Raw genomic sequence first — 23,315 nt, 5'->3', positions numbered from 1 at the left:
GCAGAACCCCCCTGGATCAACAGTTGTTGGTTCAGTACAGCCCTGGTTCAGTCAGGTGTCAAGTTGTCTCAAAGAATCATTTCTGGAGTGGGGTATCTTACATGGGGGGCAGAGGAAGGAGAAGGCAGGGAAGACAAGAGTGCTGTCGTGGTCCCTCCCCTGCCCAGGACTGCCACATGGGGTCTCAGGGTGAGCTCATCTGAGGCTGGGGATGGGGGGAAGGTAGCTGTGGTCCAGCTGTCTGCGGCCACAGGGAAACCCAGCCTGTACCCCGCCTTGGTCTGTCCCAAACCCGTCCCGGACAGGGCTCGTGTTGTTTGTTCTTCCTCCATCTTCTCCCCTGGCAATGTCATGGGCTGTCCAACAGGTTATTTTTTTCAATCTGCTCTGTGTATACAAACCACAGGCAAGATTTGCCTTCCCTTCTTCTTGTCCCCACCTCAGAGTGGAATGGAATCTGTACCCTTCATTGTTCATGGACAAAAGGGGAGGGAAGACAGGACACAAGGGATGTACCTTCAAGACCCTTCATAGGCCACTGCTGTCTCTCCCTCAGTAACGGACTTCTGGCCTTTCTCTCCTAGGGCTGTGTCTGGCTGTCCCCAGGGAACCTGTGAGATGGTGCACCATCTCCAGTCACGAGGCCAGTAAGTGCTCCGATTTCCGTGACAGTATGCAGAAACTCCAACCTGAAACTGGTCCTCTTCTCAGCTGTGAGAAGAGAACCTCCCACACTGACTGCATCAAGGCCATCGCAGTAAGTCACTGCTGCCTAAAGGGGAGTGGAGGACAATCCATACTTTCCCTTGCTCCTGGTGCTTCTTTAGTCTCTACTCACACACAGGAGGCTGATATGTGGGGCAGTCAGCCCGCACTGTTAATAAAATCCCTTCAGAAATGGACATAGGAGCAGCTACCTTTAATGAGTCTTGAAGCAAAATCCAATGTGCTGTGAGAGGGGATTATTTTGAGTCACTATGTTCTCTGACTTCAGGGAAAAAATGAGAATGTTTGCTATCAAAATAATCATATAACATAATTTGGAAGTTCTTGCTACATCATGGGAAGTAGGTGAATGTTGTTCAGAAGGAGGAAGAATACAGTGTCAGGGTTGCAGATGACAGCTGAATGACAGGGTTGCAGGTTTTTTTCTGGTTTTCCAAAATCATCTTCACTCCTTCGACATTGTTTCTGCCCCTTTGAACCTGTGTTAGATGCTGTGCTGGGCATTGGGGCTTCAGTGAACTTAGCAAATGTGATCCTTACTCTTGAGGTGCTTACAGTCTAGTCAGGAGAGAAGAAAAACATGCAAACAAGCAGACATGCAATTTCAAATTGTGTGATGTACAATGAGGGGGAAGTAGAACACTCTGACATTCTGGAGCTTTGGGTGTCAGGGACATCTCCCTGTGTGGGAACAATGAAGCTGAGACCCCAGGGATGAGCATGGGCAAGCCAAGGGCTAGGTACAATCCTCTAGGCACTGAACAACAGTGTGTGCAAAGGGCCTGAGATGGGGAGAGCTGGGTTTGTCTGAGCTGCTGCAGGAAAGCCAGGGTAGCAGGGCAGAGCAAGGAGGAGAGTGGAAGGAGGCATAATGTGCAACAAGTAGACTCAGCTGGATGAAGCTTGATTAACTCAAGGAATCGGTGATTCAGTACAAACAACTCATGTGTTTTGTTTATGTTTTTAAATTGGATCTCAGGTACCAACATTGCTCAATTATAACCCTTGAATTATGACCTAAGTTCAGCTTTGGTCTATGCATGGCCTCCCTTATTTTTAAATGTTAATAATACGAAATAATACCATGCATGAATCACCACAAGTTCTGAAAACTTCATTATTGCCAATGGCTCACGTCTATAGGGCTACTCTGCGGCAGCACTGGATTCTGCAGGAACGGCGCCACTCGGGGGCTGTAACCTCTGGGCCTACTCACAAGGGCCTGTGTGTTTCCCCTGCCTGAGCAAACAGAGTCCTGAGAGTTTTTTGCCTGTTATTTTAGTTTTAAGACTTACATAGGTATGTGTGAGTGACTGATAGTCTTGCTTCTTAAAAAAATGTATAAATGTGACATTACTATGTGTTGTCTTCTGACACTTGCTTTTTTGCCCCAGTATTATCCTGAGACTCAGCCATGTTGCTGAATGTGGCTATTGTTCATTCATTTTCGGAGCTCTACAATAGTCCGTTGTGTTAGTGTACCACAGTTCATTCGTTCTTTTCTGGTCATTAGGCATTTGGACTATTTCCAGGGTTTTTGTCATTTTAATGAGTGCTTGAGGAATATTCTTATACAAATCTCCTGGGATATAAGTATTAAAAGTTTCTCTTGCACATATGTGTGAAGCAGGATTGCTGAGCCATGGGATATATGTGTAAGACTTTAAAGACAATGCCAAATGTGTCTGATTTTTAAGCAAACCCAATGTGGTTATTTTGATTTCCACTCCCACCAGCAGTGTATGAGAGGATAATCCGTATCATTCTTGGTGAAGTGATATTTTATCATTACAAAATAATCTCAATCTCTGGCAGTGCTTTTTGACTAAATTTTTTTTTTTTACTAAATTCTAATACGCACATACCACATCAACTTTATTTGGTTAGTGCCCTTCTATACCTTTTTTTCCCATTCCTTTATTTTTAACTTTCTGTATGCTTATGCTTCAGTTGTATCTTTTGAAAACTATATATTGCTGTGTTTTATTAATGCAATCTGACAACTTTGTTTTATGTGGTAGATTAGACCATTAATAATTATTTTTATTGATTGATTTGAGGTGCTAAACACACAAAACAGTGTACAGATGATGTGCTGTGGAATTATGCACCTGAAACCTGTATAATTTTGTTAACCAGTGTCACCCCAATAAGTTCAATAAAAGGAAAAATTATTGTTATTGATAAATTTGTACTTATTTTACATGTTTATATGCATGTGTGTTTGTGTGTGTTTATGCATATGTGTCTATATATGTATTATATATGTGTTTACATATATCTAAAAACTTAGAAAGAGGGCGAGAGAGACAGAGAGAGAATATTTGGATTAACTTACAATTTTTTCCATTTAGCCTGTTCACCATTCTTTCTCTTATTTCCAGACCATCCTTCTGGACATGTTTCCTTTTTGAAATATGTTTTTTTCATGATCTTTTAGACTGAATGTCTTGATGTTAATCTCTGTCAATTGCTTGCTTGTTTGTTTTCACTGTAAATGCTTTAATCTCCCCCTATTTTTAGTGATAATTTTTCTGAATGTCTAATTCTAGTTTGACATTTTCTCACTGTGTTTAAAAATATTATTCCACTATTTCCTGGCTTCCATCATGGTCATTGAGAAGTGTAGTTTGTCTTGTCATTTCTCAGTTGCCTTCTCTCTGGAGAACTTTGAGATTTCATTGTCTTGGTCTATGATGTCCCACAAATTTACACTATTTTCAGTTGTGGGAATCTTGCTTAGGGTATACTCAATCTGTGGAACCATGCTTTTCATCAGTTCTGGAAAGCTTGTAGCCATTGTCTTTTTAAAAACTGCCTTTGCTTTAGTCTCTCCATTTTTTCTTTTAAAATCTAGATCCCAAGATGACATGTCTGGACTTCTTTAATCTAGCCTCCATATGTTTTAGTTATTAAAGTAATTTCTATCATCTGTACCTCTTTTTGGCAGAATGCAAGATAATTCTTCAGGCATGGTTTCCAGTTTACTAATTCACACTTTATTTATTTATAAAGCTGTTTATATTTCTTTTTTCTTATTTTTTAAGCTTTTAATTAAAAATTTTTAAGATTCCCAACCACCTACCTGCACCCCTTTGGCAACCATCAGTTTCTTCTCTCTATATATGTGGGTCTATGTTTTTTTGTTGTTTATTAATTTATTTAGTCTGTTTAGATTCCACATGTAGGTGAGATCAGATGTCTCTGTCTGACTTACTTCATATAAGCATAGTATCCTCTAGGTCTATTCATATTGTTGCAAGTGGCAAGATTTCATTCTTTTTATTGCTAAATAATATTCTATTATGTATATGTTTTATATATACTATACATTTACCCATTCATCTATTGATGGATATCTAGCTTGCTTCCATATCTTGGTTATTACTAGTAATGCTGCAATGAACATAGGGGTGCATATATCTTTTCAAATCAGTGTTTTTGTTTTCTTTGAATAAATAACCAAAAGTGGAACTGATGGCTTGTATGGCAAGTCTATTTTTAATTTTTTGAGTCATCTCCATACCGTTTCCCATAATGTCTACCTTGAGGCGCATATGAGGGTCCCCTTTTCTTCTCATCTTCATCAGCACTTGTTATTTATTGATTTATTGATAGCCATTTTGATGGGTGATATCTATCTCATTGTGATTCTAAGTTACATTTCCCTGATGATTAGTGATGTTGAGCATCTTTTTACATGTCTAATGGCCATCTGGACAGTCTCTTGGGAAAAGTGTATATTCAAGTCCTCTGCCCATTTTAAAATTGGATTGTTTGGTTTTTTTGGTGTTAAGTTATATGAGTTATTTATGTATCTTTGGCTATTAACCCCTTATTGGATGTATATTTTGAATGTGTTCTCCTATTGAGTAAGTTGTCTTTTTGTTTTGTTGATGATTTCCTTTGCTGTGCAAAAACTTATTAGTTCGACGTAGCCCCATTTGTTTTTGCCCTTTGTTTCCCTTGCCTGAGGAGATATAGCCTTGGGGACACACAATTCAACCTAGAACACAAAAAGATATTGCTAACAGTGATGTCAAATAGTTTACCACCTTTATTTTCTTCTAGGAGTTTTATAGTTTCAGGTCTAACATTTAAGTTTTTAATCCATTTATAGTCTATTTTTGTATATGTTGTAAGAAAGTAGTCCATTTGAATCTTTTTGTGTTTATCTGTCCGGATTTTCCAACACTGCTTATTGAAGAAACTGTCTTTCCCCACTGTATATCCTTAACTTTAAAATATATAAATGCACACTTTCTTTTATTATATTATATAAACCAGGCAATGGCCTGACAATAAAAAGGCTGCTTATGGAATACTGTTATGTTAAACTTTACTTACAGGACATTATATCCTTACAACTAAGGTTTTCCCAGAAAAAGATTAATGGAAACATCAGGTGCTTTTCTGATTGGATAGTTGCTGCTTTAAAAGGTGGTTTGACACAAACACTAAATTACACACACAAAAATACCCCTTCAGAACACAATGAGTTGTTTTCATTTCGTATGCACCCACATCTTAGCATTTAGTGGTCCTAAACAGAAAAGTGGGAAATAAGAGCATTAGCCAGGAAGTCAAGACCGCCAACTTTGGGGTTCTGCGGTGCACACCGAGCTCTTTCTTAATCCCTGCTGAGGACTGTGAGAAGCTACAGCACCAACACCAAAGTATGCACCGAGTTCAAGATTCTTTTTGTTCCAGTTGTCAGATTCCAAACTAGACCAGAATGGGTGGCAAAGATGACCAAGTGAGAGCCCTGTTTAAAACTTCAATTTGTAAAAGCAAAAGCAATTATAAGGACAGAAAAAAATTCATTCAGAGGGATCACATGTGTGCTTACAAGTGTCTTCTGTGGCCTTCCTGAGCTAAAAGAAACAACATGTCAGCTGATGTGCTTAACTTTTTTGTCATGGATGAATTGACCATATAGGTGAGGACTTATTTCTGGGCTCTTTATTGTATTCCATGGATCGATTTATCTGTTTTCATGCTAGTACTATACTGTTTTGATTATTGTAGGTTTGTAGTATAGTTTAATAACAGGAAGTGTGATACCTCCCGATTTGTTTTTTCTCAAGATTTTTTTGTTCTTAAGTGGCCATTCAGGGTCTTTTGTAGTTCCATACAAATTTTAGAATTAATTCTAATTCTGAAAAGAATGCCATTGTTATTTTAATAAGGATTATGCTAAATCTGTATATTACTTTAGGTAGTAAGGATATTTTAACAATATTAATTCATCCTATTCATGAGCAAGGTATAACCTTCCATTTATCTTTATCCTGTTCATTTTCATCCTTCAGTGTCTTATGATTTTCAGAATATAATTCTTTCACCTCTTTGTTTAAATTTATTCTGAGGTATTTTATAGTTTTTGATGAATTGTAAATGGGACTGTTTTCTTGATTTCTTCATATCATTATTGGTGTATAGAAATGCAACAGATTTCTGTATATTGATTCTGTATCCTGCAACTGAAGTCAGTTATTGGTTCTAATATACTTTAAACATGTTTGACCATCTGTTGCACATTCATTCATGTTTTGATCTCAACAGTTATATTTTGGGCTCTAGAAATGTCAGTTATTTATTTTTTTTCTTTTTAAACCTGGTAATTTTCTATTCTAGGCTTATCCTTGGTTTATAGCCTTGACTTTGTACATAAAACTGAATAGGAACCTCTTCTCCATTGCATCTGATGGTTCCAACCCCCACAGTCCTTGAAGGCCCAAGTTTGTTCATATGCATGCATTATGCCATACCGTACTCTGGGTTTCGTTATCTGCACTTGGGAGGTCATGTTTGATTTTAATCCTCCCTCTCCCTGCTGGTTCAGGTTCCTCTCAGAATCCCTGCTGCTCTAGTGGATCCCCTGAATCAGGTGTTGGCTCCTTGGTTCCTGGGTCCCTGAGGCTCCAGTGATTCCTGCCTGGGATCCTGGGGTCTTGTCCAAGAAAGACCCAACCTCACTGCCGTGGGAAAAACTCTTGTTTATTTCCTTCTTTATCTTTATTCTACAGTGTGTGGGGTTGGTGTGGAGAGTCTCTGGGGGTTTCATCTACTTTTTGTGATTCCAAGAAAGCCTCAAGATTGTTTCATATCTGATGTCTTGTGGATTGAAAGGGTCATTCACTAATGTGAATATACATAATGGCACTGAGGCGTACACTTAAAAATGGTTCAGTGGTAAATTTTCTATGTATTTTGTTATATATTTTATCACAATAAAACAACAACCCAACAATCCCAATATAAAGTAGAAAAGTTTCAGCTAGACAAATATATAGTTTCACTTACATTATTATTATTTTAATTCACTGAAAAATTCTATTGTCTGTCTTACCACTTGCCTGTAACATGACAAATTGTGGAGCTATAGCTTCTGCCTTGTAAAGTGATCAATAAAAATGATTCATGGACTACTGGCAGGGGCTTCTAGAAAGGTCATTTTGACTAAATATGATTACAGCAAGAAAAAAAGCAATACAATTTGTTATTAAATGTCTATATAAAATAGTGCTCCTCTCACTTTAAAATAAAATAAATTGTAGAACTAATGGAAAGGCACATATAATATTTCAAGTGAAATATTAGTTTAAGGATGAGATTTAGTAGAAGCAGAAACTAGAAAAAAAACCACAATAAAACAAAACCCTAGTAAGAATGACACAAAGGAAGTAATAAACCTATACTGCTTGCATTCAGATCTCAGCTCCATAACTTACTAGCATTGTGGCCTGAGGAAGTGACTTAAATTTTCTGTGTCTCTATTTTTTAATGTGTAAAATGCAGCTGACTTGGACAGTGGTGAGCTGTGACATGTCTGAGCAGATGAGTAAATGAACGATGGGCCATAATGGAAGTAAGTATCATTTCACACTTAGTGTGGAGTGAAGCCAGAAGTTGAAACCCGGAGAAACAATGAATCCATGAATGAAAGACTCCTGCAGTTATATGGACCCAGGACAGGAAGGTGCACTACTGAGCACTGAATCAGAGTGGAGAAGAGTGTCATCAAATCCCCACTGGCCCAGAAGGAGGGCTTAGCACTGACTTCTGAGAGGCCTCAGCAGAAGGACCAAGATAAAGAGGTCACCAGAGCAAAGCACTCAGTTCTCAGTGTAAACGTGTAAAAGCATGGCCAGGCAGGCAGACCCGAGTCATTGGCTGCAACCTCCCTCAGAGCCTGCAGTGCACGGGCTGTGCACCCTGCCTGATGTGGGGAAGGCTGCTCTCCCCCATGAGGCCTGCTAGGTGAAGCCTCTGTAACTCAAGGTGATCCCAAAAAATCACACGTGGTTTTCTGGGCCAAGAGCCAGATTTCTCACTAGGGAAAAGAAAAATAACATCCTCCTTCCTCTATGTGGCAGGAATAGGAATATGGTGGCCAAGTTCCCTCACCAGAGTGCTGGAGTCCAATGAAGCTTGAGTTAGTGTGTGATGGGGCCAAGCTGATGGTTTTTCCAGCCCCAGATCCAAGAAGCCCTGCCAGTCGCCCTCACTCACCTGGGTTTAGGTGGGCTTTTTTGGAAGGGAGGGCTTCACTGGGGTCTGGTCTGTTTTTTTTTTTCAGGACAATAAAGCAGATGCTATGACACTGGATGCGGGGTGGGTGAATGAGGCGGGCCTGGCTCCCTACAACCTGAAACCTGTAGTGGCAGAGTTCTATGGCTCAGAAGCCGGTAAGTTTTCCCCGGGAACCCCAGAGATGGTTTGTGGCCACTGTTCTCCCCTGAGAGATGTTTGTTCTCTCCTGGTAGAGTCTTGTCTTGTTCAGGGGGGTGATGGAAGAGTGAGTGAGCACTGAGGGGCTCTACTGGTCACCGCAGGCACAGCTCGAGGCCTCTGTGCCTTTGGGCTGGTTGAGGGCTGGTGCAGCTGACATTGACCTCCTGGGCCAGGAAATGTGCTCCCTGGAGAAACAGAGCAGCCTGGGTACAGCCTGACCTGAACCATTAGGGTTTAGAGCTGTGTACAGAAGTCTCCAAGAACCACGGGTGCCTCACTCAGAGGAGAGACCACACTGGAGCACACACATGGAGTCCCAACAGCCTTGTGACTTTTCTGAGGGTAACCTCTCCATCCCTGTGCCTGTGTCAGGGGACAGGAAATAGTTGGAGTCAGGAATGTGGCCTCCATGCCAAGCTCCAGTCTCCTGGTAGGCTTGGGTTGGTAGTGTAGGCAGAGTAGTCAGACAACCTGCAGGGCCAGGGTAGGAAAAATCATTGGGGGCACCTGTGCACGTGGTGTCTTGTCTGTGTTTGCCTGGAGGGTTATTACAAATGTCCCCTCTGTAATCCTTTCTTTCCCTCAAGCCTAGGAACTGATTGTGGCCCCTCCCTCTTTACTACCCAGCCCAATATGAGTGTGGCTGGTGGTTCCTCTTCCCTAGTCAGGAGCCCAGCAGTGATGAGCAGTGTTTCCGAGGCCCAGGTTGCAGGTCTTCCATTCACACTGTCTCTGCAGATCCACAGACCAGCTATTATGCTGTGGCCGTGGTGAAGAAGGGGAGCGGCTTCCAGCTGAACCAGCTCAAAGGCAAAAAGTCTTGCCACACAGGCCTTGGCAGGTCTGCTGGGTGGGTTGTCCCCATAGGCTTACTCTATTCGGAACTGCCTGAGCCATGTGATTCTCTTCAGAAAGGTAAGCGGAAAGGAGGGTGAGGGCCCTCAGGCAGACATCCATTCTGTACATGCCCATATAGGCCACCCTGAGGTCACTCAGACATAATCAGGAGTCATGTGTGATGACTCTTGGGTTGGAGGTGGGAGGTTAACCAGCTTTAGGCTGGCCTGTTTGATCCACCAGCAGCCCTTGGGAGCTGTCAGCTGAGTCTCAGCTCTCAACACCCCAGCAGAGAATGTTTGGAGGAGTGGGGGGTGAGGGCATTGGGCCTTTCAGAAGGTTCAGGCAGGTCCAAGGTCACTGGGCCCTACTGTCCCCTTCCCTGGGATGCTTTCTTTTTTCTGCCTCATGTGTCTCCCACTCCTGGAGTTTTCTCTGGTGGCCATCTGCTGGCTATGCAGGCATGCACCTATCCAGGTGGCTCTGGCATCTCCTGGGCATGGCTTCCAGAGGAGACCTCTGTCTGCATTGTTCCAATCTGACAAGGCAGAGAGGGGCTGACAGTGACCCGAGACAGGCCTTTGTTGGTGGCAGGCAGAGTTCTAATTCTGGAGGAGGGCAAGCGTTAACCTGGTCCTTTTTAAAACCCTGATGTTGAAGAGGGATGGGATGTTGGTTTTGCTCTGGTTGTCTGTGTTCACTCATGAGCCTGGGCTGGGAGCTGTAACTGTCCCTGGCCAGGCTGGCTCATGTCCTTTGTTCCGCATCTTTGTGTTGAGCAGCAGTGGGCAATTTCTTCGCGGGCAGCTGTGTTCCCTGTGCGGATGGGACAGCCTTCCCCAAACTGTGTCAACTGTGTGCGGGAAAAGGGACCAACAAGTGTGCCTGCTCTAACCACGAACCATACTTTGGGTACTCCGGTGCCCTCAGGTGAGTGAGACTCCCTGGTCTGCCCACCTCCCCAACCCCCCACACTCTGAAGATGGCTCAACTAAGGCACAGGAAGGAGACAGGGCTGCCCCAGACCACCTTCAGCATGAGTGTGAATCCCAGGGTCCCGAGTGCTTCCTAAGCATCCTGTGGAACAGTCTTCTGTGTGGGAGCCCTGCTTGTCTCCCCAGAGCCTGATATCTGCCTATGTTACCCTCCTGGACCCTCCTAGACCCTCCTGGAAGGTGGAGGGGATAGACCCACCTCTGGGACTCTGGGATCCACAGACACAGCCTTGGGCTCTAGCTGGGTTAAAGGCCAGGACCTCCCAGTTTGCTTCTTCCTGCCTGAGCATCTCCCTGTGTCTGTGATTTGTGCCTCTCCCTACCTCCCTCTCAGCCCCCTAAGGAACCTCTCCCCACTCCATGCTTAGTAAGAGAAATGGCTACCGCTCAAAACCAGAGCTAAACTGACCAGGAATCCAAGGCTATCCAGAGTTGTTTGTTTTTTTTTTTACAGAGAGACCCTGCCCTCTCTGAGCCTCAGGGTCCCTTCTTTTTTTTTATTATTTTATTTTACTTTATAAGGAAAGGGAAGGAGAGAGGGGAGAAATATCAATGTATGGTTGTTTCTTGTGCGTCCCCTGATGGGAACTGGCCCCTGCTGGGAACTGGCCTGCAACCCAGGCATGTGCCCTGGACGAGGAATCGAACCACGATCTTTTGGTTTGCAGGCCCCTGCTTAATCCACTGAGCTACACCAGCCAGGGCCTATCCAGAGTTTTTATCCTACATGTAAAAGGCCTTACACTTTTGTTTTTAAAACAATCTATTGCTTTTGGCTGCCTCTGAAGAGGGTGGTGCGGGTCTTACTTTCACACCATCCCTCCCCAGAGTTGCCTGGGCCGTGGCTTACAGGGCTCCTTCCTGATTCAGGCCTGGGCTTGGCTGTGGGGGTTCAGAGCCTGTGGCCAGGGCAGAACCTCAGAGGGGCTACACGGGGCAGGGGCAAGGCCCTGTCTTGGAGAGTGGCCCGACTTCAGCTGTCCTGTTCTTCAGGTGTCTGCAGGAAGGTGCTGGGGATGTGAGCTTTGTGAGACACATGACTGTGTTGGGTAAGTGCTGGATTCATGCTGGAGCAAGAATCACATGCGTCGCCCTGGCAGGAGGAACTGTTTTTTTGCCCAAAAGTTTCCCTGCATCCAGAGGTGGGTTATGACAAGATCTTTGATGAACTAGGAGAGTTTCTTCATATAAACGTTTTTGTTATTTGTACATTGTTTAGTGCTCTATTTGTTCAGTCAGTAAATCTACTAAACAAATTTTCTGAACATTTAAACATTACTTAACAATTAGTAAAACAAACTGAGTTTTAATAATCAAATTTTCTTAGACACTGAGATATTGATTTCAAATGTAATCACCTTCTCTTGAATGCTTATTATAAATGGCTCGTAAAAGTTTCAAATACCTTCAGCAAACACACACATTATCATAATTATTTTAGAACTTATTGACACATGTACAATTAAATCTATTGCAAAAGCATTATTACCATGGACAAAAATGTATTTCTTCTTTATTTCTATATTTAATTAAAAATACCTTTCCAGAGTTTGGGGTAATTTATCAGAAACAAACAAAAAGAGTTTTTCAGACAAGTTGAGGTGACAGATTTGGGGTTTTATAACCCATTAAATTTCTATTAGATACAGAACACACTTGTACCACTTAAGCTGTTTAAAGCCAAGTGTATATTCACTATGCTAGGTTCATTTGAAAACTAATGTCTGCCACCTCAAGGAAAACTTTAAGTCCTTACTTTTCACATGGGCCTTAGTTCCATCTAACATAGTTTTTTCTCTAACAAAAAATAGGAGTTTCCTGTGTTTTGTTCCTTTGTCCAGCTGTCATAATCCACAGTTTCCTCATTACTACACATTGACTTGGTTTGTTAGCACTTTGGTAACTGATGCATGTCTCGTCATCAGTCATTTGGATTAGTGGGGTCATCTATGGGTTTCATCTCCCAGGATCAAGTTGTTCCAAATAACTGTCATTGTTATCTTCTCTGGTTGCTCAAGTTACCACAGTTATGTTAGAGAAGAGTATCTTCTAAGACTCACCCGGAAGTATTTGAACACATCCTCACTTTCTGAAGCCATAGGCTGTCCCAGACCATCCCGACTTATCTTTGCTGGAAGCCCCTTGTCTGCGGTTACACAATACCCCTTAGAAAAGCAGAAGTTTATAAAAGACTGTTCACTGGGCTTTAGAGGTGAAAATGAATGCTGGTGGTGAGTGACCGAGGTAGCAAAGTTAGTTCTTTCTGAAACTATAGGATCATAGTAAATCTTTTCATTTAACTCTAACATTACTAAATCATTTAAAAACCTACCTATTTAAAATTAAAACCATAAAAACCATACCTATTTAAAATTATAACACTCACAAGGACTCTAATTATAAGTCCTTCTCTTTGGGGGTTTTATCAACCCCAAAGACCTTTTACATGAGTTTGCTAGGGTTGCCATAACAAAATACCTTAAGCAACAGAAATTTATTGTCTCATGGTTCTAGAGGCAAAGTTCGAAGATCAAGATGTTGGCAGGGTTGGTTCCTCCTGAAGGTTGTGAGAGAGAATCTGCCCCATGATTTTCTGCTAGCCTCTGGTAGTTTGCTGGCAGTCTTTGGCATTTCTTGGCTTCTAGTCACATCACCCCAATCTCTGTCTTCTTTTCCACATGGCATTCCTCTGTGTGCATACCTATCTGTGCCCAAATTTCCTCTTTTTATAAGGACACCAATCACAATGGAGTAGGGACCCACCCTACTCCAGTATGACCTTAACTAATCACATCTGCAATGACTGTATTCCTAAATAAGGTCATATTCTGAGGTCTTGGGGATCGGGACTTCAACACGTGAATCTTGGTGGGAGTCCACAGTTCAACCCAGACGTCTTTTAATAGTGGATGAGGGGAACCAAAGAACTTGTTTTTCTCACAAGGCTTTCTGGTCCTTCTTTGTCCCTATGGAATGCCCTGACTGGGCTCCTAAGCCTCCATCCTTCCCTCAACTCTTCCATCATCTTTCCCTGCTGTGCTCTGCCCTCAGGGAAGTGTTACAGAGTGGGGGGCCTGGATTGTCCTAGCATGACCACGTGTCAACCTCGGGTTAGCGAGCTTGATGAGTTACCTCAACTCCCTGAGGTTGTTCCCTCTTCTCTAGAATCAGATAATCACATCACTGGCCTCCTCCAGCTGTTATGAGGATTAAATGACAAAGAGCGCGGGGAGACTTCAGCACAGTGTTAGGTGTACCATGAGTGCTCACCAAACATTTGCTGACATTTTTCATACTAGCAGAGCCATAGGGACAAGGGACAGTGGGAGGGCCCCAGGCCAAGCATGCCTCCCAGCCCTGGCTGCTGCAATGAGAACCAGTCATTTCATCTCCTGAGGACTCAGGTTCCTCATTTGTGGAAAATGCATTTGAAAAAGATTCTCTTTCACTCCTCTTAGGATTGTTAAAAGAATGATTAAAGAAAATAATTTTGGTGATATAAACATACTTTATTAACACTTCACGAAGCGGGCAGTCTCCATTTGGAAAAGTACAAAATGAAGAGGAACATAGGAAGCTTTTATAGGACAAAAAATAAAGAACAGTGAAGAGACACATAGGAAATATCTGATTGGCTGGGGCCACATTGTCAACCTTGTTTGGGGTGAGAAAAAGCAAAGAAAGAAGTATAGAGCCCAGAGTTGGCTTGGCATTTGTTGACTGGATGGTGCGCTTCTGGTCAAGCAGAGCATTACAGGGACATGAAAATTATCTAAGTTTTGGTTTGTTAATGTGGCATTTTGGGCAGGAGCAGCTCCATCTGTGGCCTAGAAAATTGTTCCAACAAGGTCAAGTAGTCTGTGATTCAGTGAGAAGGGAGACCACAGCTGACGGCTCTGCCTGCAGTCTGTTGGCTCCTTTGGGCTTTCTTCTCCCAGAAACCTTTGAAAACCAGGCTGAGAGGGACCAGTATGAGCTGCTCTGCAGAGACAACACCCGGAAGCCAGTGGACAGATACAAGGAGTGCCACCTGGCCAGAGTCCCTTCCCATGCAGTCATGGCCCGAAGTGTGGATGGCAAGGCAGATTTGATCTGGGAGCTTCTCAACCTGGCCCAGGTACCAAATCCACTGTCCTCCCCCTGCTTAGGAGTCTCTGGTTGGATTTGGGGCACTGTCCCTCATTCTTTTGTTGCCTCGCTGGAAGTCCTTCTGCGTTCAGGACACTGCAGGACCACAGCACACATCCTCCTCTTCACCGACAAGCCACTCAGTCTGTAAATGTTACAGATGACAGAGGCCATAAAACCCTCGCCTGCCACCACCACCCCAGGGGGCCAAAGACTCTGTAGAAGTTCCTTGTTGCCCCGCTGTGTTCTTTCCAGTTCTAAAGGGGTTCTCAGGATGCAGTGCACACTGTCCCCCGCCATGAAGTGTTCCCCTGTTATCCTGCTGGCATGTGATCCCACCCTCCTGACTTCCTCCAGTGGCAGGCACCCCTCCTTGAGCATTCCTCTCCATGCCCTGCGCTGGTGGCAGTCTCTGCCAGCCTGTCCTCACTCATTACCCAGTCCCAGGCTCATCAGCCCATCAGTGCACTTTGCTCAGCAATGGGGGGTTCAGAAATGAACTAGACAAAGCCCTGCCCTTGAGTTGCCCGCAAAGAAATGTGGACACACAGAAATTACCACCAGATGGGATGCACAACCTCGGGGACATGGATTATGTACTCCGAGGAGGACAGAAGGACTGCTTTGCTGGGTGTATCCAGGAAGATTCCTCGGCCCCAAGGAATAGGCTGTGTGCACCCCAATCCCTTGGGGTATGGAGGTTTGCCAGAGAAGGCAGCAGGTGACATTGTATGCAAATCCACCACAAAAGCAAAAAGCAGACAGACATCAGAAAGAGTGTGTGGGTAGGTGCTGCCATTGGCTACAGTTGTGAGCAGCTTTGGGCCAGTCAGTGGGAGTCACAGGCAAAGGGCCCTTTGTTTTCCTGGTGGCCCGAGGGGAAAGGGACTGCTTGAAGTCCTTCGATGGCAGGACTGGGCTGGGAGAGGAGCCCACGACCCCTGGCAGTGTGGGCCACCAGCTGTTCCAGGAGGAGGATCACTGGAGCCACTTGGGGCAATCAGATGGCCAGAACTGAGGCAGCCTTCACTAACTGACACCCTGTGGGAGCATGGCGTTGGAGGGGGCAGCTGCCTGGCACATGACGGCCCCATGGCCCTTCGTACAGATCTGGGGGGCAGCCCCTGGCAGTCTCCCTGAGTCCACACAGGCAGACAAGCTGCTGTTTGGGTAAAGTGTTCCCTGGAGAGAGATGTAAGAACCCCATGAGCCGCAGGGGCTTCGGAGGGCCTTGGCCTCTGTCTTCACTTCCAGGCACTCATTCTTTCCCCTTTCTGTTCTTGCCTGGTTTGGAGTTTGTTTTCCCTTTGCCTCTCTATGCCACTGTTTGTCTTATCCTTTTAACAGAAACATTTTGGAAAAGGCAAGTCAGAAAGATTCCAGCTCTTTAGCTCTCCACATGGGAAGGACCTGCTGTTTACAGACGCTGCCCATGGGTTTTTAAGAGTCCCACCTAAGATGGATGTCAAGCTGTATCTGGGATATGACTATTTTGCTGCCAGTCAGGCTCTAAGGGCAGATGGTAAGACATCCTGGGGGGCAGGGAGGCAGGGTGGGGGTCCTAGAGGCTTTCCCAGTACCTACAAGCCTTGCCTCACCCACCCTTCACCGGCCTGCAGAGCCTAGGGAAGCTACCAACTGCACTGGGTGTTAATGAGGGGATTTTCTACTGAGCTGGGGAGAAGACCCAATGACCATCAGATTATGAACAATCTGAAGTAATGACGGTTCTGGCTTCTGTGTATTAACCAGAGTTGCCCCACCCAACAACGGGTCTGTCTGAGAGGGGAAATAGCCTGTCCTAAACTGAAGTGGGAACGTGGCCTTTGCCACCATCAGGAGAACTAGAGTTTCAGAGGGTTTTAATCCAGCTCCTGCCTTCCTCTGAATCCCTATTTCTTCCTTCCTTCTCTCTTTTTCCTCCTCCATTTAGTCGACCAATAGTTACTGGGTATCTACCAAACCACTGGGTTAGATGTGGGTGTACGGTGGTGATCAAAGACACTGGGTGAGGGAGAATAAGCAGGCCCACCCAGAACAGAACATGTGACTACCCGCTGGGGAGCACTCCCTGGATGGGAGAACCCAGTCCTGTAAGAACCGCCCCCGCAGAAAGCTCTGAGCTGGGCTGGTACTCAGAGAGGCCTCCCCCAGGAAGGTGATGCCTGAGAAGGTGAGGTTACGAGCCAGATTAGGTTTGCTCTGCCCTCACTGTTCTTTCTGAGAACTGCAGTCCCATTTCTCCTAGACAGTGATAGGGAGGCACGAGTGGTGATGTGGGCACAAGACCCTGCTCCTGCCATTGGGGACCCCACTGCAGCCACCCTGCAGCCAGTGGCACTAAAACCCCAAACCCATCTTGGAGCTTCCTTTGGATCCCTGGCTCTTCTACACCCATTCTAGGTGTGGGAGACTCCCAGAGGGTGCACTGGTGTGCAGTGGGCCACCATGAGAAGGCCAAGTGTGACGACTGGAGCACCGTGAGTGGTGGCATCTTAATGTGCACCACAGAGGAGACCACTGAGGACTGCATTGCTGCCATTGTGGTAAGGAAGGCCTGGCCTCCAAAGCTGGGTTTGCCCACCCCCACAGGTGGCACTTCTGCTGAGTCTTCTCAGACACCTCCACATCAGCCACGAGGCTGAGATGCTTGTATGTTTCCCTCGACTCTCTAAAGCCCCATCCCACTCCATCCCACTGACCCCTCCAGCTCAGGGGTGGGCAGAAACAAAGAGCCAGCCCAAGGCCCGGACTCATCTGGTGCTCAGCTCCAGTGACCAGGGAGCTCTGAGCAGTGTCCTGTAGGACCTGCAGCGGGTGGGGTGACATCCTAGGGTGTGGTGAGGGCATCCTTTGTAGATTGTGAAAGCAAATCAATGTTTTCAGTCCTTTAGTTGAAGGTAGTGTTTTCTGGTGATAAAAATATTACATGCTGAAAGAGAAATGAAAAATAAATAATATCATTCACAACTTCATAACTCAGAGATCATCATCACATACTTTTTGAGTTATGAAGCTATGCTCATAAATTTCCATTTCTCTAAGGACAGATGATGCTTTTGTGATTAGAAAAAATTATACAAAAAGGACTGAAAAATTGAAAAACTTTGGAAACAGTCTATCTTAGAAAAGAAGATTCTACTTTTGGTAAACCTCCCTGGGACCAGTCCAAAAGATTAAGATTTTGTAATTTATACAGTCTCCTAACTTGTCAATTATAAGAATTACATGAATTTGAGTGCTCATAACATTGTCTGGCATATCATAGCAGTCAATAAATGTTAGCTATTGTTATTATTACTTAAAGTCTTGGGTATAGTTGGTGCACTTTCTTAGGTAATGAAGTATTCATTTAAAATTAAGTTTTACTGGCTGCAGAATGTTCCACCAAGTATTTCTGACTCAACTTATTTAACCAATTTCTAAATGTCTGTATATGAATTATCTCCAAATTCTTCACTATTATAAATAATACAGGAGTGAAGATTTCTGTCCTTTAATCATCAGTATTTCTGAGTATGCCTTTAATATCAATGACAGCTAAAGTTTCTGTTTATGACCTCTTAACTTGCATTATTTAATTTAGTCTTCATGATAAGCCTATGAGGTAGATGTTCCACCCATTCATTCTGCGGGTGAAAAAAAGTGTGTGTAGGATAGTATTTAGGGATGAATCCTTTGGACTAGTCCGATGCTGGAGGCTTGTGGGACAGTGGTTAGAGCAGAAGCTAAGAAATTAAACTACCTACATTTAAGTCTTGGTGATTATCTACTGGAGAAATTCTTTAATCCCTATCTGCCTCAGTTCACTAAGCATGAAAGAGGGAGAATTATGCTACCTACCTGATTGGATTTGTGAGGAATACATGAAGTAATCCCTAGAAAGTGTTTAGAAAAGGCCCTGGCACATAGTAAGGGCTTGGAAAGTTTTTCCTTATAGAGTTACTACTGTCTTAAATAGTAGATTTTTTTTTTTACAGACTTCTAGAAAGGCAGTTAACAGGTCAAAAGCAAAGTGTGTGTGTGTGTGTGTGTGTGTTTTTCTTGATGACCTTATCTATGACTGTATGTATACATTTTTTGCTCTGTTGGAAAAGTTCATTGATTAAAACCACACGTTAATTATTATAGGAATACTTAATTTTATTGTGCTTTGCTTTATTGTGCTTTGTAGATATTAGATGTTTTTTACAGATTGAAGGCAAGATCCTCTACCAGCATAAAGATTAGTACTAACTAAAGGCTCAGATGATAGTATTTTTAACAATAAAGTATTATTAAATTAAGGTATGTGCATTGTGTTTTTTTGAAATAATGCTGCTGCACTCTCAATGGCTATAGTATAGTGTGAACATAACTTTTACATGGGGGAAACCAAAAAATTTGTGAGACCTGATTTATTGCCATAGTTGATTTATGGTGGTGGTCTGGAATAAAACTACAGTATTTCTGAGGTATGCCTATAATGAACTATTTAAGTAGAATAACTATTTATTAAAAATCCTTGCTGTTCTAGGGGTTATGGGACCACAATTGAACTCTGTCATACAGAAGGAAACATGTTTCATAGAAACAGATAAATGCAGTCATTGGGTCTAGCCATGTGGATCGTTGATGACAATTGCATGGTGAAAGTTTAGTGAGGGCATGTCCACAGTCGGCATGACCTGGGTTGAACTCTTTCTCCTGGGTCAACAGGCTTAATATATGTCCAGTTTTCTAAACCCATGTTCATGTGGCAGAAGCTTTGGGTGACCCATGATCTGGTTAATCACAAGGATATATGATACGAAGCCAATGAGGGAAACTTCTGAGGGTCAGTGAGACAGGATAACAACCTCACTGTTGTGCCATTGATTTATTTCTTTACTTCAGAAAGGAGAAGCTGATGCCATGAGCTTAGATGGAGGATTAATCTACACGGCGGGCAAGTGTGGTCTAGTGCCTGTCCTGGCAGAGAACTACAGTAAGTGGAGGGAAGTGTCTCTTGCTGTTGTATTCCCTCTGGGCCATGGACTTAGAGATGAGAAAATAATTTAGTTAATTGTTGAGATAATAACAACTATTGCTGGAGTGCAGGGAGCTAGTAGTATTAGGGAGCTGATACTCTCCTTCCCGAATGTCAGAACCAATTGAGATATAGATGTAGGATTTAGGCAAAAAGAGAGAAAAATAACACCTTTATTATTGAAATAGTGATATGGGAGGGCATGGTGCAGAGGTGGCTGCAGTGCTTGCCAAATTGCACTTGAGTTAGAGTCGCCCACTAATTCAGGAGAACAGGTCTGCTGGCTTACCCCATCGCTGAGAGCAGAGGAAAACATTTTGTTATAGGTGAGAGGCTTTAAACCACCCTCTCCTCACTATCCTCCATAAAAAAAGGAGGGGCTCAGTGAAATGTGCCTAGATCCTTTTGCTAACTTTACTAATCCAAAATTGACTCATGCCAGCTGCACTGGAAGGCTGAGGGGTGGGACCACATGGTCATGTTATTTTTTGGAGCTCTGTCCACATGAAAAAATAAAGCCAGAGAAGAGAATTTCACCAGTATCATTTGTTAAGCACCTCATCTACTAGGTAGTGAGCAAGAAGCCATACATTATCCTTCAAAATGAAACAATTCTGTAACACAAAGAGTGGTATGTCCATTTTATAGATGTTAAAAACTAAGGCTTAGAGAAGTTGCCATAAATACTGTGTCCAAGATAGAAGATAGCACCCAGGTCTTTCTGGCTCTATGGACTGCTTCTTAGCTTTCCAACATAGCAAAAATGTAGTGTTTGCCTATCATAGCCCAGGGCTGTGAAGGGAAAGATGTCAGGATGACTATGAATCACATAGCAAATGGAAAAAGATTTTTGTCAGGGTCTTCAGTAGTCTCTGCCTCCCTTTCAAAGCGCATCTCATGGTCTTTCTCTGCATCTGCTTAAGTATTGGGGAGTTTCTGGGATGAAGCCTAATGTTCAGATGGCAAAGATGTGGGGAAGAGAAGGTAAAATGGGACTGCAAATCTTAGCTTGTTAATGACCAATGAAAAACTGCGTAGTGGGTGTTTCTCCACAGTTGTTCTTAACTCTTATGACTGAGAAGCTCACAACTCTGAATGAGTTTGTGAGACTGTAACACCATGTACCTCAATTATTTTACTTTTTCTTTTTAGTGCCTAAAGATGGCAACGAGCAGCTTGGGCCTAAGTGTGCGAATACACTCATGGAAGGTGAGCCAGCATCAGTAACACTGGGGCTCAAGGCTGAAGGCCTATTCTTGGGAAAAAGGTGAAGAGAGCCTTAAAAATAAACAAAGATTATCCGAGTTGTGAAAAAGAAGGAAGAGGAGGGAGAGGAGGAGAAGTAGAAAAGAAGACAAGTTAATTGTTAAGGGGCACGTCGGTCATGAAGCTGTACTAATAATGACTATCTGTAGGCTACTTTACAGTTGACAGGACTCTTGCTTGCACGATTCCTGTTTGCTTTCCCAGCAATCCTCTAGTATGTGGGTGTCATTGTGCCACATTATGTCAATGGGGAAAGTGAGGCTCAGGGACTGTGTCACTTGACCGGAGCCACACAGCCAGGAAGTGGATGTACCTGAGCTTGCAAAGAGCCCGCTGATTGGAAACCTTGTGTGCTTCCTGAGCAAGCACACCATTGGTCCTTGTCACATGCTGCCTGCCCACCTCTGCATGAAGGTTCCCACTGGGGCAGGAGACTATTCCTGACACTTCTGGGGCCTTGCTGCTAATGAAGATGAGGAGGAAAATGAAATCACTCTTTAGCTTTCAGCCAGCTGGATTTGAATAGCAGGGGAGTCAATCTTGTATTTAGAATAGGGGAGCAGGTGACAAGTTCTCCCATCTGTGCCTCCACATAGGCAGAGGGCACCTGTATCTGTCCCCGAAGTACTGATCTTGGGCATTGGCTAGAGCAGTGTTTCTCCATCTAGTGTAGTACCTGGACCAGATGCATCTGCATCGCCTGAGAACTCATTAGAAATGAAAATTCTTGGGCCCCACCCTGGATCTACTGAGTCAGATGCCAAGGATAGGGTCACCGCTCTGTGTTCTAACAAGCTGTCAGCTGGTTCTTATGCACATTAAGGTTTGAAAATGACTGTGATGAAGGATCCTAAGATGAAAACAGGTGTTTGTTTGGTTTTGGAGTTTCTTTTTATTTTGTTTTCTGAATTTGAACTGTTTTAAATCAAAATATAGTAGGCATACAATATTATATCATTTTCAGGTACACAGCATAGTGATTCAACATTTCTGTATCTTACAATATGCTCACCACACTAACTCTAGTACCTGTTTGTCACCATGCAAAGTTATCACACTGTCATTGACTATATTACCCTTCACCTTTTTCACACATTCATTTACCCCACTCCCCTCTGGCAACCATCATTCATTCTTTGTTTCTACAATTCTGCTTTTGTTTGCTTGTTTTAATTTTTTATGTAAGTGAAATCATGTCATATTTGTCTTTCTGTGTCTGACTTATTTCACTTAGCATAATACACTCTAGGTCCATGTATATGAATATGTCAACCACGTTTTCTTATATCCATTCATTTATCAGTGGACACCCAGGTTGCTGCCATATCTTGGCTATTGTAAATAATGCTGCAATGAACCTAATGGTGCATGTGTCTTTTCAAATTAGTGTTTTTGTTTTCTTTGGATAAACACCCAGAACTGGAATTGCTGAATCGTATGGTAGTTCTATTTTTAATTTTTTGAGGAATCTCCATACTATTTACTATAGCGGCTACACAAAATTGAAGTGCCACCTACAGTGCATGGGGGTTCCCTTTTCTCCACAACCTCACCAACACTTATTGGTTGACTTTTTGATAACAGTCATTCTAACAGGTGCGAGATAATAATAATTGTGGTTTGGATTTGCATTTTCCTGATATTAGTAATGTTGAGCATCTTTTGATGTCTTCTGGCCATCTGTATGTCTTCTTTGGAGAAATGTCTCTTCATGTGCTCTGCTCATTTTTTGATTGGATTCTTTTTTGGTTATTGAGTTGTAGGAGTTTCTTATATTATTTTGGATATCAATCCTGTATCAGATATATAATTTTTGAATGTACGTTCTCATTCAGTAGGTGGTATTTTCATTTCTTTCACTGTGCAAAGCTTTTTAGTTTGATGAAGTCTCTTTTCTTTATTTTTGTTTTTGCTTCCCTTGCTTGAGGGGACATATCCAAAAAGCTATTACTAAGACTGATGTCAAATAGTTTAATACCTATGCTTTCTCCTAGTAGTTCTGTGGTTCCAGGTCTTTTATTTAAGTCATTAATCTATTTGAGTTTACTTTTGCATATGGTTTGAGAGTGGTTTATTTCATTTTTGCATATGTCTATCCAGTTTTCTCAATACAACTTGTCAATGAGATTATCATTTCTTCATTTTATATTCTTCCTTCCTTTGTCACAGATTAATTAACCATACAATCAAGGGTTTCTTTTTGGGCTCTCTGTTCTGTTACATTGATTTTTGTTTCTGTTTTTGTGCCAGCACCAGACTGTTTTGATTATTATAGCTTTGCAGTATATTTTGGAAGTCAGAGAGCATGGATTTAGAGTTTCTTATGAGATAGGTGATCTGGGGGAGGTGAGTGGGTTTGGAGTACCACAGCATAAAGAGCACCTGCCGAACACAGGGTCACAGGGGCCCTGCACTGACCACTCTCCAAAAAGTCCTCAGGAATGCAAAGCTGCTCACCCTGTGGCAGCTTCCCTTCATGTGTAGCAGGATCCAAGCTCTAGGATTGCTGTCCTTCTGTTTGCTTTCATGGCTAACAGTCTTCTCTAAATTGTCTTTATACCCAACCCTAAGAGCTGGCAGTTCATCAGCAATGTAGTCTGTTGTGATTATAGAACATA

The 23,315-nt window shown here is 43.2% G+C and overlaps 1 protein-coding gene across 1 annotated transcript in view; it reads left to right on the top strand.

Moving 5' to 3' along the window:
* Window positions 1–23,315, top strand: part of LOC119048279 (inhibitor of carbonic anhydrase-like) — a 40,674-nt gene that overhangs the window by 1,156 nt on the left and 16,203 nt on the right. Inside the window, exons 2-11 of the mRNA XM_037143871.2 lie at window positions 585–757; window positions 8,309–8,417; window positions 9,202–9,378; window positions 10,083–10,230; window positions 11,289–11,344; window positions 14,234–14,412; window positions 15,771–15,945; window positions 16,827–16,969; window positions 19,299–19,389; window positions 20,584–20,640. Of these exons, the coding sequence (XP_036999766.2) occupies window positions 585–757; window positions 8,309–8,417; window positions 9,202–9,378; window positions 10,083–10,230; window positions 11,289–11,344; window positions 14,234–14,412; window positions 15,771–15,945; window positions 16,827–16,969; window positions 19,299–19,389; window positions 20,584–20,640 (1,308 nt within the window). The remainder of the gene's footprint in view (window positions 1–584; window positions 758–8,308; window positions 8,418–9,201; window positions 9,379–10,082; window positions 10,231–11,288; window positions 11,345–14,233; window positions 14,413–15,770; window positions 15,946–16,826; window positions 16,970–19,298; window positions 19,390–20,583; window positions 20,641–23,315) is intronic.

The sequence above is a fragment of the Artibeus jamaicensis genome, unplaced genomic scaffold (genome assembly GCF_021234435.1).
Source record: "Artibeus jamaicensis isolate MK-2021 breed Jamaican fruit bat unplaced genomic scaffold, CSHL_Jam_final contig_519, whole genome shotgun sequence".
NCBI classification, from domain to species: Eukaryota; Metazoa; Chordata; class Mammalia; order Chiroptera; family Phyllostomidae; genus Artibeus; species Artibeus jamaicensis.
Note: the sequence above shows the minus strand (reverse complement) of the source record. Positions and strands in the feature narration are given on the sequence as shown.